The sequence below is a fragment of the Pan paniscus genome, chromosome 15, assembly GCF_029289425.2.
Source record: "Pan paniscus chromosome 15, NHGRI_mPanPan1-v2.0_pri, whole genome shotgun sequence".
Classification (NCBI taxonomy): domain Eukaryota; kingdom Metazoa; phylum Chordata; class Mammalia; order Primates; family Hominidae; genus Pan; species Pan paniscus.
Genome location: NC_073264.2, coordinates 37,958,683 through 37,975,835, shown reverse-complemented (window position 1 = coordinate 37,975,835; position 17,153 = coordinate 37,958,683). Strand labels below are relative to the sequence as shown.

At 49.9% G+C, this 17,153-nt stretch overlaps 1 protein-coding gene across 1 annotated transcript in view; it reads right to left on the bottom strand.

Moving 5' to 3' along the window:
• PAX9 (paired box 9) overlaps positions 1 to 17,153 on the bottom strand; it is a 119,659-nt gene that overhangs the window by 17,220 nt on the left and 85,286 nt on the right. The window contains exon 3 of the mRNA XM_034937460.3: positions 63 to 459. Coding sequence (XP_034793351.1) covers positions 63 to 66 — 4 coding nt within the window. The 5' untranslated portion in view covers positions 67 to 459. The remainder of the gene's footprint in view (positions 1 to 62; positions 460 to 17,153) is intronic.

The window sequence follows — 17,153 nt, the reverse complement described above, 5'->3', positions numbered from 1 at the left end:
CCTTGCCCGCTCGCTCCCTCCCTCCCTTCCCGGCTCTGACAGAGTCCCCCGCCGCCACTCACCCATTGCTCCGAGCAGTACACCAACCCGGCCCCAGTTCCGCACTCCAAGACAGAAACTTTCCGCACCGCCTCAGTGGCCCGGCCTGTTGCTATCCCGGCCGACCGCCGGCCCCTCCGCTTCTTCCCAGGAGGAGGAGGCGAGAGGGCAAAAGGAAGAAGTAAAAGGAAGTCTGTGCCCCGATGAAAGAGGCTTGAGTTCTGCATTTCAATCTAAGCAGCAACGTGGGCTGGGCTGAGCAGGGCAGGGCGGCTCCGTCTATCACTCACTGGGGACACGCCCTAAAAGGGGCGGGTCCGAGGGCAAGCTGCATGGTGATTGGTGCGGGTCGGTGAGCGACAGCGCAGTCCGGGAAACTCCTTCCGCTGTCTCTTTCAGTCTAGCTCCCCACCTGGGTGACTAAATACAATGAAAATGGGTGTTTGACATCTTCCCAGAAGCGGCACAAAAAGACAGCAAAATCAGGCTGGTAAAATGCTGAATAAACAAATGAAAGCGTTTGGTCTGCATATGAATGACTCGAAGGGAGAAGGGGCCCGAGGAGACCTCCTCCGGGGAACGATGGACATCTCAGAATTGAAGTTAAGGCTATAGGTGGGAGGCGGGCGCCACCGTGCACAGGGGTGAGGGAGTTGTCTTAGCAAAATCTGTCATGCGGGCCTCTGGGGACTGTCAGGAGAGGATCTGTGTCACCTGCCGATTCTACCTCACTTCAGTCCATGCCAGGTGGCGAGAGCGCAGGTGTGAGAAGATAGGCCGGCCAAAGAAACCAGGAGGTTGCGGGGAGCCCGAGCCACAGGTGGGGGCCACTGTTAAGGCCAGGGAGGTTCCTCCTACCGCCAGCTTCCTGCGGCGACCCCCCAGTCCAGGTGGACCGGCCAACCACTAGCCACACAGGCTCGAGGCACGGGCCACGCCGTGTGCGGGGAACTGAACCACAGGCGGCTAACGCTAGCGCACAGCCCCAAGTCGACCAATTGCCAGTGCGTGGGGCACTCACTACGGAGCCCAAGGCTCTGCCACATTCAGCCACTGTCCTGGGCCCCTGGCCCTCGGTGGCAGCGTTTGTGAGGGTTCTCCAAACCAGCGAGCCCTCTCGAAAGAGTTTTGTTTAAATATGAAAGAGACTTAGTCCCAAGACAGTGGACACCGACGCTGCACATGGATGTAATTCCCTCGTCTTCCGTTAAGCTGCCAGAGGCCCTGTGGTTCTGCCTACTTCTGAATTTTCACTTTTATTCACTGTAAGTCTAATCTAAAGTGTACCGTATGCTTTTTTGCAGCCAAAGTTATTAATATTTGCAGTTAGGGTTGTGGAGAATGTGAATCAAAATAATAAACAAGAAGAGAAATATTTTCGTGAATTTGGGAGTTTGTACTGCTTGGGGTCGTGAACTCTGTTACTGCTACTTGACAATCCAGAAGGCTCCTTGTGCACACAGGATTCAGGCTGCTTCCCCAACAGTCCCCAGGGATGTGTGTGGCTGCGGTCTACACCCAGAGAAGCTGACTGGTCCCAGATCTCAGGTCAGTAAGTTGCAAGAACCCAGGAAAAAACTATGATCAGCCATGCTTCTGCAAAGGAACAGATCTCCAGATTCCCACTTCTATGGTTAGGATGCACTCTAAATTCAAAATTACCTAACAGAATGGAGGATGTGAAAGGTAAAGATGAACTAAAACACCACTCTTTAGAATCGGAATCTTGGGGGAAATCCCACAACTAGACATACTTGAACTTGTCCCTTTTTGTTGGTTGGTTTCAAATGTTTAAAATCTTCTTGAAGTTTGACTTGATAGAATTTCACCCTGGTCTGACCTCCAATACCTGTTGGGTGACATCGTGTGGCACCGCCTGGCATTTTTACACAAGGAGAGCCTTCGGAAATCTAAAGATTTTAGAAGCAGCAGCTCCTTCTTAAGGCTGGTAGATAAATTAGTTGAGACTTTGCCGCATCGGAGGGGAGCTTATGACTCTGCCTTAGGCTTGCGGGAGGGAATGAACATGCCCGGCAACTTGATCAGGAAGGAATCCTCCTCCCCTCTCACAGACAGACAGTGAGTATCGACCTCTGCGCCAAATCTGCTCTACTTCCGTGCACCCAGGGAAAATCTGCAGTCTGCAGGGCTGCTAGGCGGGTACAAGGATGTTCGCATACGAACAGGCAAGACCTCATGTCCCGCGGGGGGTCTGGGGACTCTGCGAGAGCTTTAGCAGTTCTGCAGCACCAGCCTAGACTGGTTCAGAAACTGATATGGTTTAGAGCTCTGGTTATATGGAGGTAACATACAACTCCCTCTTGTTCCTACCAACTCCTTCAGCTGCCACACATCTCCCCAGTTCTCACATAGGTTCAATGCCATCTCTCCCTTTCCACCTGCTGAACTTGGCTGTGACCATGTGGCCTCAGCTGCTGCGGATCCCCTGGGCGTGCCAGGGGTAGCAACTCAGTGGACAGGGGGCCTGTCCGCAGCTCTGGCGGCTCCCCGCAGGCCCCACTCATGCCGGCGGTTGCAGGTACTGGGTGCTCTTGGCATTCTCAAGAGCGCAGGAAGAGTCAATTTTAGGTGTTTTGGGCCACTAAGTATCCGCGGCAAGCCGAAGACCCCGCTCTGGGAGCAAGAGAAGCCGAAGCTGCAGACAGGGTCAGCGGGATCCCAGCAGAAGAAGGTGATGCTGAAGCCTTCCCGGGGCGCGGACCGAGTGCTAGCGCGAGGTAGTCAGCGACCCGCTGAGACCGACCGAGAGACGACGGATCTGAGGCAGAGAAAGAGGATGAAGGAAGGAAAAGAGAGAACACTAAGGTCTGGTCAGTCCCGATGAATGTAAGGATGCAGGACTTAGAACAAGAACAAGGGTCAGCTGGAGTCTGCCGCCTGGTTACACTGCTCACTCTGGACTCAGAAGATCTCAAAGAGATCGGAAGAATTTCGACTAAAAGGAGAAATTTAAGACCAAAACCAAAACACAACCAGTAAGGCCTGCAGCTGGCTCAGGCCAGGGAGAAGCCAAAAAGCCTTTCCCTAGCCGCGTCGAGGCCTCCTCCGAGGGGCGACTCACTCTCTGGATAAATATTTACTCAGTGGGAGACTGGAAGCCGGGCCCGAGAGTGTGAAGGAGGGGGCTACACTGGGTGGGAGGAACCAGTACACTCGGCGCTGGCCGGATCCTTGTGTACACCCGCCCAAGGGGAGCAGGGGCCGGGGACTCTGGGGGCGACTTGGCCCAGGCGTGTGGCTGGGGAAGCTTTAGACCCCAGCGTCGGATCGACCGGACTCCGCCTGCCCTCGCGGACCCCAGCCAGATGCTGTGAAGTCTCCATAAATCTGTCAGCCGTCCCAGTGCCGCGGGCAGTCACCTGCGGCGCCCCCTTCCCGGCGCTAGAGCGGCCGGCGGAGAGACGCGGAGAAGCAACGGGAATCTAGCCCGGCAGACTGTACCCGAGGGCTGCCGAAGTCAGACCCAAGCACTACAGGTTGTGTGGAACGCGAGGACCCCTCCCTGTATCCCCAACCTGGACCGACGCCCGGAAGCCTGCTCCTCCGGGTCTACAGGTCAGTGATGACTGTGGATGGGAGGATAGGGCGAGAGTTGGGGGTGCGTATGCACGGGAGAGAGGTTGTTCTATTCCGAGTTGCAGTTATGACAAGCAGAGCTAGCAGAAAATATTAAGGAGCTGATTCCTCCAACTTGCCCCCTGCTGGGGACAGGACCCCCACCCCCCCAAGCGAGGCCCAGGCGACGGTGCCCGCCTCTTGTCCACTCGGAGGAGTTGCAGGGATTGTAAGACAGCCAGAGTCCGAGGTCCGGGACTGGGATTTTCATAGTGCATTGACTTCTAGCCGTCTGGGGGCAAATGCAGTAAAGGCAAGACCTTTCAGGGTCAGTTGGGGCATTGCGCGCGGTGCAGAGAGAAAAACAAGCCCAGCTTCTTCAGAACTCGGCCCTCTGCTATGTCCCCGTCTTGCAGGGTAAGCGGCCAGCTGAGTTTCCCTGAAACTGCAGCGGCAAGTGACAGCCAGAAGCTCGCCCCGCGCCCAGGGCGAGGGAGGGTCCGCCCTGGACCGCTGGCCCCTGCAGGATCTGCGCTGCGGGAGGGGATGGCGGCTAAAAGGAGCAGTCGCGGGGATTGGGGATGGAGACAGCCCTCAGGGGTCCTCTGGTGGGAGAGGAGGACAGGAGGCGCCCGCACACTAACCTGCGGCCTGGACTTGGAGGGACTGCGGACGCGCCAGCCCAAGGAGAAGCCGCAAGCGCACCGAGAGGAGCAGAGCTCGGCCGGAAGATGCTTGGAGAATAGCCCGGCAGCCTCTCCACCTTCTCATCAAGGAGCCTCACGGTTCAAGAGTCTCTCCGCGGCTCCACTAGGTAGCTAGAATGGCAGCGGGTTGGGTCGGGCCCGAGCTCGGAAATGCGTCCCGGCGTTCTGCGGGTCCGACAGCGACGCGGCCAGAGCCCTGCGGGAGGTGGGATCAGCCCCACGGGCTGCGAGCGCTCGTCGCCCGCTTTCTCCTTGCGAGAGCAGGGGAGGGGCCTGTTGCTGTCTGAAACCCGCTTTTAATTCTCCGCCTGCCTGTTTCCGATCACCCGGGGTTGGTTTTTCTGTTTGCTCACTCCTTCTATTACAATAAAAACAATCGACATTTCTTTTCAGTTTCCCCATATTAGCGTCACTCAGTAATTGTTCCCCACCCCCCCCCCCTTACCCCACGCGTTGAAGGCGAGCGGGATTGCTGGTATTCGCGCATTTGGAAGTTTTCCGAGCATATAAGCAAATCTTTCCTAAAGACTTTAAAGTAAAAATAAATAACGGCCCGGGAAATTGCCGTGACCCTAACATTACTTTCTGAAAGCAAATTACACCCATTTTTCAGTTTTCAACAGCGGAATTGCTTTCAGAAGGACAGTGTGGAGCTCCATGTGATATGGTTACGTTTGTTTATTAAATCTGCAAATGAAAGAGAACATGTTTTAATGCACGGGGCAAAACTCCGGGCTGCGGGATTGCAAGAGCGAACAAGGATCGGATCCCAACAGAGGAAGGGGGGAGCGGCCTAGGGGTAGGGAGGGGCAGGGAAGGTCCCTGAGGGGAGACTGGGCTGATCTAGCCAGAGGGAGGGGGATTTCGTCTTGCCAGGGTTGCAGCATTAGCAGAAGTTGCGCAGCTTGTTGAGGAGGACGCAGTCCGTGGTCCCTATACAGCCATCAGCTGCAACGCTCAGGAGAGGTGCAGCTGTGTGTGGGAAAAGCAAGATTGCCGGTTTTCAAGCACAGCTGTTTGAGACCCTGCCCTCAGGTGTCGGCGTGAGGGCTTTGGTGCTGCCTCCTTTCAAAGACCTTATTGGCCTAAATGCTGTCTGGAAAAGATAAACGAGAACCAGGCCGCGCCTCTAAACTCTGGTTTCGGGACTCACATGAAGCCCTTCGGGGGCTCCCACTGTGGTCTGAGTTATGTTGAATGCAGCTTTATTGCAAGGTCCAGGTTGCCTGCAGGCTGCCAGGCCCAGCCCGCTGTCCTCTGATCAGAGCCGGACGTCTGCCCTCTAGGCCCCAAGCTTCGGCTGGGCCCGAACTGCTGACGGAGGGACCAACCCACTCTAGACCCAATTTCTGGCTTCCGAGGAGTCTGAATCAACTCGCAGGCCGGAGTCATCTTGACCGACTCGAACGTTCTCCCATTTTCAGTGACCCAGGGCTCACTCACTGCGCGTTTCCTCTAGGTGGCATGATGCCCTTGCGAGTCGCCCCCAGTCCTGTGGCGTCTGGCGAGTCCTCGCACCTGAGCAGCGGACGGGGCGATAGGGGGTTGGTGCGCTGCAAAGTCGAGGCGCTGCGTTTCCAGCCTGTCGCCTTCCCCGAGTTCATCCCGCCACCCACCAGCCCCCGTGCCGACTCCGAGAGCGGAGACTGGTGTTGCACAGTCCTAGCTAATCCCTCGAAAACAGGAAGCGGAGGCTGGGAGCAGCGGGTTAGCGTCGGAGTCGCAGAAAATTTCCCGCAGTCTTCGAGTCCCCCAGCTGCCTCTCCCGGCCACCGCACCTTGTCACAGCGCCACCTATAGGAGCCAGATTAGATCGCGCACCCACTGTAGTTTTTGACAAGGTTGGGAACCGCCTTTGAAAATCCACAGAACTTCAAAGCCCGATATTTTTGGTTCCCCCTTTCAGATCCCTCTGCACCCTCAACTCTCCATTGACCCCAAGGCTCCGCATCATTCTCCACCATGCTCCAAGGGAAACCCGATCATGTCTTTTCACGATTCACCGAAAACCCATCTTCTATGCCCTACCGGGCTGGATTCTCTTGCGGCCCCCAGGGGCTACTCAAGGACACTGGTTGTGAGCTGTCCTTGCGTCAGGGCGGGAGAGCTGGAGACAGCAAAGAAGCTCTGCAGGGAAGGGTGTGGGGAGTGATGGACCCATTCTTCTCCAGTTCATCCTACCATTTGTTGAGGGCTCACGTCAAACACAACAACCATACCAAGGAGGTATTATTCTAGTTCCCATTTTACAAGAGACTTTAAATAAGAGCACAGAAGACACTTGGACTAAGCGAAATCATATTGTTAATTAACAGGGGGAAATCTGAATTCCACCATGTCCCCATTGTTGTTCTCTCCATTTCCCTAATCTGCAGGAGCAGCTCACGCTGGAGTCCCCAAAGAAGCCCCCATACCGCAGGTGTCTACACTGAAAGTGGACACTCTTCTACCCACCTCCACACTTTAGAAGACAGAATGCCGCCCAAGGCCGGACCCAGAACCCGCAGCAAATAGGATCTGCAACCTTGTCCTCCTCACTGCTGGCCAAGAGTCCACGCCGCGGAGGTCGCAGCTGACTAGGTGAGGGCGGGAGACTGCCTGCTCGTCTCCTCCTGGCCCCGGCTATCCAGGGCGTCGAGGTGAGGTCCGCAGCCACTCGGGCGGTGCACAACATGTTCCAGGAGTCCCGCGGCCGAGCGGCGCACAGAGGAGCAAGGAGAGGACCGGAAGAACCGTGCTCTTGGCTGCAATTTGTTTCCAAGAGTGCCAAGACATGCCCGAGACTTTCAGCGCGCTCTCAGAGCATCAACTCAAGCACCGAAAAAATCTACCTTTGCCTTCCCGGGGATTCATTCTGGGGTATGCCTGTGTGTGTTTCTTTTTAAGACCACTATAGTGGGAACAAACCAGGAGGTGCCGAGTTGCAATAAAATTAGAACCCATAATTAACACAGCTAGCTGGGCCCAAGTGGCTCGGAAGTGCACGTAGTGGAGTCAGTTGGCCTTCCTCCGCGGAGTCAGGGCTACAGTTGCGTTTTCTTTCTTTGGAATGCGTCTTGGAGTCAGGATCAACTCCTTTCATTCCCTGCAAACAGCGAATAAATAAATCATTTCATTTATAAAAAACGATAACGATAAAGAGATTTCAGCGCACCCTGCGAGAGGTGGTAGCCAGGAGAAGAGAAAGCCCAAAGGTTGTTAGGTGCAGGGGTCACTTTTACTGCCTTGGGAAAATGCATTTTAGCCGCGGAATTCGTTCCGTGGGGATTGGGGGTGCGCCTCCGAGGCGGGCCCGAGGGCCAGAACTGCGAAATCCCAAGTTAGTGTTTTCAGGTTTCGGACAAAAACTGCGATCCATACGAGGACCTTACCGTTCGCATCTTGGCGGGGATCACGAAAGCTCTACAGGCCAGCAGGAACCTTGCGGCTAGCGGGGGCATTCCTGCAACCTCCTGCGCAGGGATCCTACGCCTCAGGTCTTCTTACTGGCTGGGGTTGGCCCTCCCGGGAACTGGGCAGGCTCTAATAGGCCCCTCTACCTGCAGGCTGTTTGCTCCAAGAGGCGGATTTGTGGGGTCCAGGGCGAACCCTTTCCTCTTCCCTTTGCCAGTCAGTGCTCCTCCTGCCTAAAAATTTTACCCTCACCAGGACCAACGAAAGAGCTGACCTCTTACCTCCTCCACAGTGGCTGTGGCTTTCTAGACAAGCTGCGTGTCTGAGCCACTGGGAGAACAGAGTATAACCACCTCTCCATGGACACGATTCGAAGGCAGTTCTAGGAAAATTGTGAAAGGACCCAACAATGTTTTCAATGGACACACAGAGGCTAAGGAAGAGAAATGTAAAAATGAAATAAATATAATTTCAAAAGTGTTTAACTCTTTAATAAGCCAGGAGGGGTAAAACACAGTACCATCCTTGCAGAGTAAACCAATTTTGCCAGCAGGTACAAACTGTTGTGTTTTTTTCTAACGGGGGGGGGGGGGGAAGGCTGCTTGCATATGATTCACATTTCTCATCAATAAAATGTTTTTAAATTAATATGAATTAGCACATTTTTTTGGTGGGGGGGGAATCAAGCAAGTGTTGCTGGTTTTCTTCAACAGATGCACTGTCCTTTGCACAGAGGTAAAAAATAATTTGTAAAGTGTTGTTTATTCAGTGAAGCTACCTACACATTTTTAAATCTTAAAGATGTTTAAGTTCATAATGTCATTGCATAATCCATTTTGGTAGTGCATTTAATAAAAATCATATTACTGGCAGGACATTTAATAAAAATCAGACTAATCAGCAAGGAAGGGCATAGTAGACAAAAAGGACAAAGAAATCTCTTGAGCAGAAAATTTAGAAAAATAAAGAAGGGTTTTTAGACAATACTAATCCTTCGTGTATTGTTCCAATTCCTGCAGTTCTGTTTACTGCAGTTCTTATGCATTAAAGTGCTACAGTTTGGGTTCTGTTTCTATGCCATATTCAGACTGTAAATTTAATGGCTGCAGGGGGGAGAGGAAGGATTGCAAAACCAGAGATTAGCACCAGAAATGCTGGACCAGTGTCCTATGCATGATGCAGCCATACCACTGAGGCTACCATTCTTGTCAGACTCCTAGGGTGGATATAGAGGATTGGGGAAGAAGGCTAGTTCTATTTCCTGCAGGATCAAAATGCCAGCCCAATACATTGGCTGACCAGTGAGCCACTCCTTAGAAGGATAGAAAACCAAGGTCATGGCCACAGGGGACCTTTGAAAAGCCCCATAGCACCTTCCTGCAGGACCAGAGGTGTGAATCTGATGTTCTGGCAAGCTGACAACACAGATTCCCTTAGCAGTTTTTATTGCCTGAGTGATTCATATTCAATTCCTCTGGGATTGAGTTCTGCCCTGCCACATGTTTCCATTCTTGGAGACACCCCTTTCACTAGGAAAAGAAATAATGATCCCATTACTCCATGTAAAAAACCTTCATAATGCCAGTTTAAGGCTAAAAATTAAATCCCTGAAAGTCAGAACATAGAAAAGTCAAAATTCTTTTAGTCTGTCCAAATCACCCTGCTTCCCAGGCTGTATAATGCATGGTACATTTACAAGCCTCCCCAGCAAAGCCAACAACCAGTTCCAGCAACCAGGCACTGCTGCTGCTGTGTTTTAAAGGGGAAATGCTGGAGCACCACCTGACTGGGCAGATTTTCCATTTGCAGTTTGAATGTTTCATGCCAGTAGATTTTAGCACTTTCTTGCTAGATGAAAGTACTATACTGCATGCATTGGCAAATGGATTTAAAACTTAAAGAAAGCAAATTAACTTATAGGTAACCAAAAGCAATTCAAAACAAGAGAGAGACACTGTAAATACCTCGAAGATTTTCCAGGTACCTAAAACTCTCTAAATCCAGCTGTATCATTCTAGATCAGTGCTATACATTTCTCCAACTCTGATACAAAATGAAGTTCTTCAATGGTAATTGATGTAAGTAGGTATATTTTCTTCAACCCTTCCCCAATTTTTATTTTAGAATTTAACATTTATCCATCCAGTTTTCCCAAGAGGAAAAAATACAGTCAGTAGAAAGATGTGTTATTTAAATTGTATTCTGAAAATTCAGACATAGCTCATATAAGGATTATAACTTCCAGAAAAAGTCTTCCCTACCTCTTCTTTCAATTTTAAAGTAGCTAAAAGTATGAGTTTTCTTTTACAACCAGACTTATGTATAATATTTTGGCTGTGAAACAAAATTACTTAAGACTTTCTGTTTCTCTTACATCAAAGCGTATATATATATATATATATATATATATATATATATATATATACACACACACACACATACACACACACACAGAAAACAGAGGGTTAACCTGGTAGAGTTGTGTGTAAGTTGAGCCATGGCTTCTGGCCACAACATGCACATGATCTGTGTGTTTCATCATGGAACTGCTAAGGCACATGAGGGTTTTGGGGGATAAAGGTATTAGGTACATAGGAGACATCATTATTTCTATTAGAGCAGTTAGTCTCATGGAGAAATATATACCCTTAGGGCAAAATATACATTGAGTTCTGTAAAAGGAATGAATAACATACACTTGGATATCACTACATAAAAGCTGCACTTTTTTTCCTCTATAGGAACATTTTTTGTGTCAATAAAAATGATGAAGGCAAAGCTAGGCAGCCTGGACGTGTCACCAGAACTCAAGGCATAATTTGGGATTTCACAACTCTATCACCCAGCTGTCCAAAAAAAATCCCAAACATATATTTTAAAGCCCTCCTGAAGACATGCTTCTCATTATACAGCTAAGCCTCAATTAACCAGATAACTCAGGAAAGTATTTGAAGGAGGACATGGTGTCTCGTGAACATTTTCTAATGTCTTTGAACAAAACAGAATATAAGAAAAGGAAGTGTGTGCATGATGTACTGTCCCTTATGATTTTTTGACATGAAAAACACTTTAGAAATCAACTCAGGTCATTTCCATGCCTTCCCCAGAATATAGTATAAGAGGGGTAGTTCAGAAAGGTGAATCCAAATGGATGCTTCTTTGATAACCACAACTTTCTGGTAAATATAATACTTAGGTAGAGCAGAATGGGGATCATTATATATTACTGTGACAACAGTGAAAATCAAGATAGAGAGTCTGAATAGCTGGTTCTTGGGCGAAGAACAGTATTTTGAGAAGGAAGATGAAAAGGGAAGAGGGAATTGTTTTTGTCAAAGATTAAAGAGAAGACATTTTTTCTCCCTTACCTTACTCCACCCCCACCACTCCAGGCATCTAGGGAAACCCAAATGAATGCTGGGATTAATAGCAGAGGGATATAAACATTGTAAATTAAATTCACTGCTATTTTTGCTACAACAAATATTGCCAACAAGTTTGCATATATATGTGTGTCACAATACATTTAATCAATTCATTTATAAGAAAAATTTGTCAACTTATCTCTGAAGATAACCCACAGTATGAGATTTTCAGAAACATGTCAAGCTCAAAGGACTGAATTTAGACCGCTTATTTGCTTCTTAAGTCTGCTAAAGATATGTGTTCAGCCTATGGGCTGCACTGTAGGTCCATAGGCCCTTTCTTCCCTGTCCTCCCTGGAAGTCAGTACTGACTTGGGGAAACACAAAATCTTTATTTTGATGCATGCTATCACTTGCGTCTGAGAACCTGGCATTAAGAAATGGTAATGAAAATTACTGCAAACTGTACCAGCCAACTAGAGAAAGTTATGGACACTAGGAGAGTTTGCTTTTTATAGTGCTTTATCCAATACTTCTCTCTTCCCTTAGCTCCATCCCTATTCCTTTCTCTGAGATTCTTTCTCTCTTTCTTTTTCTTTCTTCTTTCTCTTTCTCTCTCTTTCTTTCTTCTCTCTCTCTCTCACCCCGCTCACACACACACTCTGCACCCATACACTCCCTAGAAGAAAGCAGCATTTTACATAAGATTTTGGTTTTTAAAATGTTGTTTTCTCATTAAAATTCCGTGAAATACTTGAAAGCACACCAGGAAACTAAGCATAACATTACCAAGAAGAGTTCCAGCGAGGTCCTAAAGAGTTAGCTTTCTTCATCTAGATTCCTAAACCCATCATAAATGCATATATGCCTGGATCAGTCTTGGAGCTTATATTTTAAACAATCCGTGAAAAAGTATATCCAGACTTTTACATGTTTTGGAGAAATCACCATGCAGCTAACACAAAGTCAACCTTTGCCATCTGTACTTGTTCACAAATCCCCAAAAGCAGGTAGATTGGCCTTAGCTACACAGCATTAAGGAAACACGAGCTTCAGCCAATCCAAAGTGGAGTTTGGAGCGATGAGAAGCCACTCAAAGTTATCAGTGTTCTGTGGCTGTTCTCTGATCCATGGTTTAAGTCCACTCATACAGTTGGACCAGAAATGATGATTTTGACAAACTCCAGTTTATCTCCTGGAGCTTTCTTGGAACATCAGTTTGGGTTATTTTCTGTAGTATAGTTGTACGTGCCAATCTCAGGGCAGCTGCCTTTCTTTAAGCTCATGACTGAGGGTGGCGAGAGGTAGTGATTAGTCATCTAACCTCTCAATAGCTGTAAATGCTAATTGAATATTTTGAACAACTCTTCAGGTCACATGACAACATGTGGCCATTTGCTTCTTAGACTTCTATTGCACAGCTCGGGGAGCAAATATTCTTTAATAATTGTTAAATATATCTTACAAATCTTCCAAAGAGGAAAAAGTCTCCATCCAAAATTAAACACAGGTTATGTGCTAAAAATGGGCAGCTGGAACTAAAACATAGCTGTAATTATCTTTTCTACAGTAACATTTACACACTATTAACTTTTCTGCAATAACGGAACATTAAAGAATAAAATGTAAATTTTACTGCTTTATTTGCAGGGATGAAGGTCAGAGTGTCAAATTGCAGATTTTGGATCCTCAATAATGGGCCGCTGTATTTAACCTCTTCAACTTCTTTTCTCCACTTATAAGAAGGAACAAAATAAAATGTTTTGTGGAAGTTTATATTGAAATGAGGTCAGGTAAACTAATGACTGCTTGGTATTTTATGACAAGTTTTATAACCTTGGAGTTGCCATAACTTTCAAACGATCATCAATAAAGTTTTATTGCAAAAGGGTCGCCATGTGTCTGAATGCTTTTGCACATAGTAAAGCTATGCTGCCCCATTGGCGTAGCTCACCAGCCCCTTTTCACCCCAGCCATAAAGTCCTCTTCTTTTTTATTGGAGGTTGAAAAGTCCTCGGGTCTGCTCTCCTCCATCAAGTTGGCAATGTGGGAACAACACAGAAATTAAACTACATGATTAAATGATCGTACACAACCAAATCTTCAAGAATATGTAATAAGACTGCTTTGTAATAATTATAAATTTGGGTTTTAAATGGGTTCCATTTAATAAAATAAATGACAGTGGGCGGCGGGTGGGGAAGGAGGAAGTCAGATGAGAGTTTCCTCCAGAAACTTGTGTTTGAATGTTAGATAAGACCTATCAGTCTACCCGATATACCCAGAGGGCTGCCATTAAATAATTAGGTGCTTAGGGACCGATAATGGTCTCAAGACAAAACAACGAATTGCTAAAGACTCTTCGAGCTGACCCGAGGATCTTAAAGATTTAAGAGGCCTCGCATTGCGTCCTAACTTGAATTTTCCCACGGAGGGAAGGGTTGGGCTACAGCTCATGCTTGCCCGATTGCTGCCTAACACATTCCCTAAACGCTCCCTAAAGCCAAACCAAGAACTTCAAGTGTCCACTTCACGGCATCAGCTGTCAGGTTCAGGTTCGGGTCCGCCTACTCCTTGTCCACTGCCGAATGCTATGTGGAAATGAAGCCGAGAATAATGTCCTGCGATTTAGATGAAGAGAACAGTAAGAAAGATAGTATGAAACGAAGCTTCTACTGACGCGCCCTTCAGACAGGTATTCCGCAGGCGAGGGTTGTGACCCAGGGAGAGAGTGCAGGAGTGCTAGCAGAGCGGCGGGAGCGGAAGGAGAGGCTGGACGAAAGTTGGAAAATCATCCCATCTCGGGACTTGAGTGCGAGAGCCCGCCCCGGAGTCGGGCAGGTCTCCAGGGTGAGAAGGCCCTAGCTCCGAAGTTTTTTGTCCCGGCTCAGGCAGGTCCCCCACCTCTAACCTTCCCCGATTTGCCTGGTTGCTCTCAGGGAAGGGACTGGTAAATACCGCCCTCTCCCGGATTTCCTGAAACTCTCACCAGCGCGCTGAACCCGCTCCTTCCCACGTTCGGCGCCCCGCACTCTGCGTCTGCGCCCACTGCGCGTCACCTTCCCTCCGGCCGAGACCTCTAGAGCCCTAGATCCGGGATCTGCGGAGGGAACAGGACCTGAGCCCCTGCTGGACCCTGGAACTTGGCTGCGGAGAGCGCGCAGCCACAAGCGTCGTTCCTCACTTGAGGGCTTCGCGAGAGCTGGCTCAGCCCCGCGGGTCCCCGCCAGTCCTCGCCAGCCCCGTCGGCCCCACGCTAAGTCCGCAGCAGGCGGGAAACCCCGCAGGCCTTCCCGGACTCGCGAACTGCCTATTCCCACCCCTAAAAAGCTCAGACCTGAAGGTGCTCTTATGGTGCGTGGCCGCAACCCCGGAGCGGAATGGGGGAGGGGGGCGGGGGGCCTCCATGGCGAAGGAGACGCCGTGGGCGAATCGGCTCCCAGCTTGCCCCTCATGTCCTACAGGTCACTAGCCGAGTCCCTACCCCGGGCGCTCCCATGAGGCACCAAGAGCAGCCACGGCCCAGGGAAGGGCCTGGGTCTTCACTGCTGGAGCGGGCCCCAGTCGAGGGCGCGCAGGTGTCTGGGTCCCCAGCAACCTCCGTATGCGCGGAAAGCCGTAAACGGGGTTCTGAGGCCGGCGCCAGGCACATGGATCACCCCGCGCCACGGGCCACGGCTCAGAGCGCCCACGAAGCCCGGCTGCCAGGTCCAGGCCGCGGCCGGGCGGGGCCCACTCGCTCCCCACGGTGCTGGCGCGGCGGGAGTCCGGCTGGATAAGGCGGGCGGCCCGCACTGCGACGGGCTGTGGCGCCCCCTCCCGAAGACACCTCGCCGGAAGTGCGGCTTCCGCGTGGCAGGCGCTGAGACTCCTCGGCTGTAGCGCGAAGGCCCCGTCCGCGCAACTTCCCATAATAACGCCGCGAAATGCCTCCAGAAATGCCTGTGTGGTATGGTGTCTGAGCCAATGGTCGGCATTCGTCTTCCCCAAGTGCAGAAAGGAGGATCCCAGCTCCCCGGGATGAGCTACGTACCCACACACGCACGCCGGCCCCTGTGCCCCCGTCAGGGGAAGCGCAGAAAGGCGGGGACTCCCCGGGACGCGACTGCCTAGTATCACCTACCAAGAGAAGTTACTTTTTGTCCGGGATCACAGAACCCCCCCTTCACGTCCCCAAGTCTCCAGCAAGAAATGGGAGAGGACGTGTGTGGCTCCCCAGAAGCAGGCTCCAAGTTGTCCGGGGGGCAAGCCCTCTGGAAGGAACCTTGCTCTGCTGACCCAACTTGAGCAGGGCCAGCCTGGCTGCGGTCATCTCCACTCCGGCCTCAGGGACGAACCCAGCCGCTCTCTACACCACCACTCGAAAGGGGAGACCCTTTCCTCTTGTATATGCCAAAGAGGTTAGACGTTCTTTTTTCAGAGTAACATTTAAAAAAGAAATTAGATCAGACAGAGGGAACAAAACTTCTCAGAAACATAGAAAGCACAGTTTTCTGAGTTAGGTTTCTGATAGTAATAACAGTCAAGACTGTTGAGGGGAACCTCGTTCCGGAGTTCTTTTCGATGGCTTCATCTTTGACTCAGTTTGAGAACTTGGGCTTCTCTGTCATTGAGCACTGAATAGAAAAATAGCAGAGTGCTAGGTAATTTCTGCCTCTGCACTCCTGTAAGCTGCTATAAGCCCATCTTATTAAGATCAGCTAAGGCTGTGAAGGGAGAATCTCAGTGTGGAACGCAGGAGATGGATCCTCCTGTCCAGTTAGCTCTGCAGAACAACTCTGGGTTTCTTCTTGCTGTAATTATGCAGCCACTTTAATGCTGAACTGAGGAGGCATAGCTGCCCTTTTAAAGCTTTGCCCAAGGAGCCATAAGTACCCATTTTCGTTAGTCTAGAATAGCACGCTCATATATTTAACACGTATTTATTGAGAACTTGGTATGTGTCAGGCACTGTGTGAGGTGCTGGGGTACAATGACAAAGGAGAAAGACATGGCCTCACAGACAAGATGAAACATCTGGCTGACAGGGTATTTCTCTTAGCTCAGGTTCTCTGTAGGGCTGGCTGTTTCTTGCTGGCAAAGGCAGATTTTCTTTTCCATGCTTGAGGACACTGAAATACAAATCCTCTTTAGAAGTCTAGGAGAAGGAGGCCACAAGGGAAGTGGATTTTTCCAGCCGAGCCGAAACCTAGCTTCCAGATTCCTGAACCCAGGTGGCTGAGGACCCTTCTCTTGCTTGGATGATTCACCTGATGTGGTATGGTCTTCCTTCCTTCTTGTAGCTTCCTTCCTTCCTTGTAGCTTCAGGAGGACAATAGTATCATCAAAAGGCAAAGATACCCAGCCAGAAAAAGAGATGTCCATAAATAGTGGCAGGCAGCTGGTACTTCACAATGATACCCTGTTGTAACACAGCAAACCCTGCACGTGCTGCTACCCAGTCAGTAGGGCAGGGCCACCTGTCTGTTCATCTCTCTGCTTCCTTCTTTCCTAAAGACAATTCCCCATTCACACTGTGTACCCTTTGATGTCCTGCTGAAGATGTTCAACAGGCCCACTCAAACAGGGATTGGCAGGAGACCCTCTCTGGACCCTTCAACACGGAATTTGGGAAACCCCAAAGGCCAGCCAAAAGGAAAGGTCCTGGATAACAGGCATCAACTTTCATATGGGGTGGGGGGCCGGAGGAGAGGAGTGGGAAGTGCAGTAGAGCCTGGGGAGGGGGTTGTGGTGGATTTGGCTCCAGGCTTTATCCCTTTAACCTTTCCCTGTCACTCTTTTCAGAGGGCTTGCTTCCTGCCCTTAAATGAAAGCCACAAACCACAGCTCTTGCCAGGCCAATAAACACAATTTTCTTTTTTGATAAGGCTGCTAGAATGAGGGGATGCTTATATCTTACTTTTGCACATGTTGCAGTTTTGTAAAGCATGTTTACATATATTATTTCATTTATTAATCTTGATAAACTTTCACTGTCTGCATATGGGGAATTGGAGACACAGAGAAATAAAGTGACTTTTATCTAAAGTGGAAGGTAGCAGAGTTGGGAGAGCTACAGACTTGTGTTTCAATA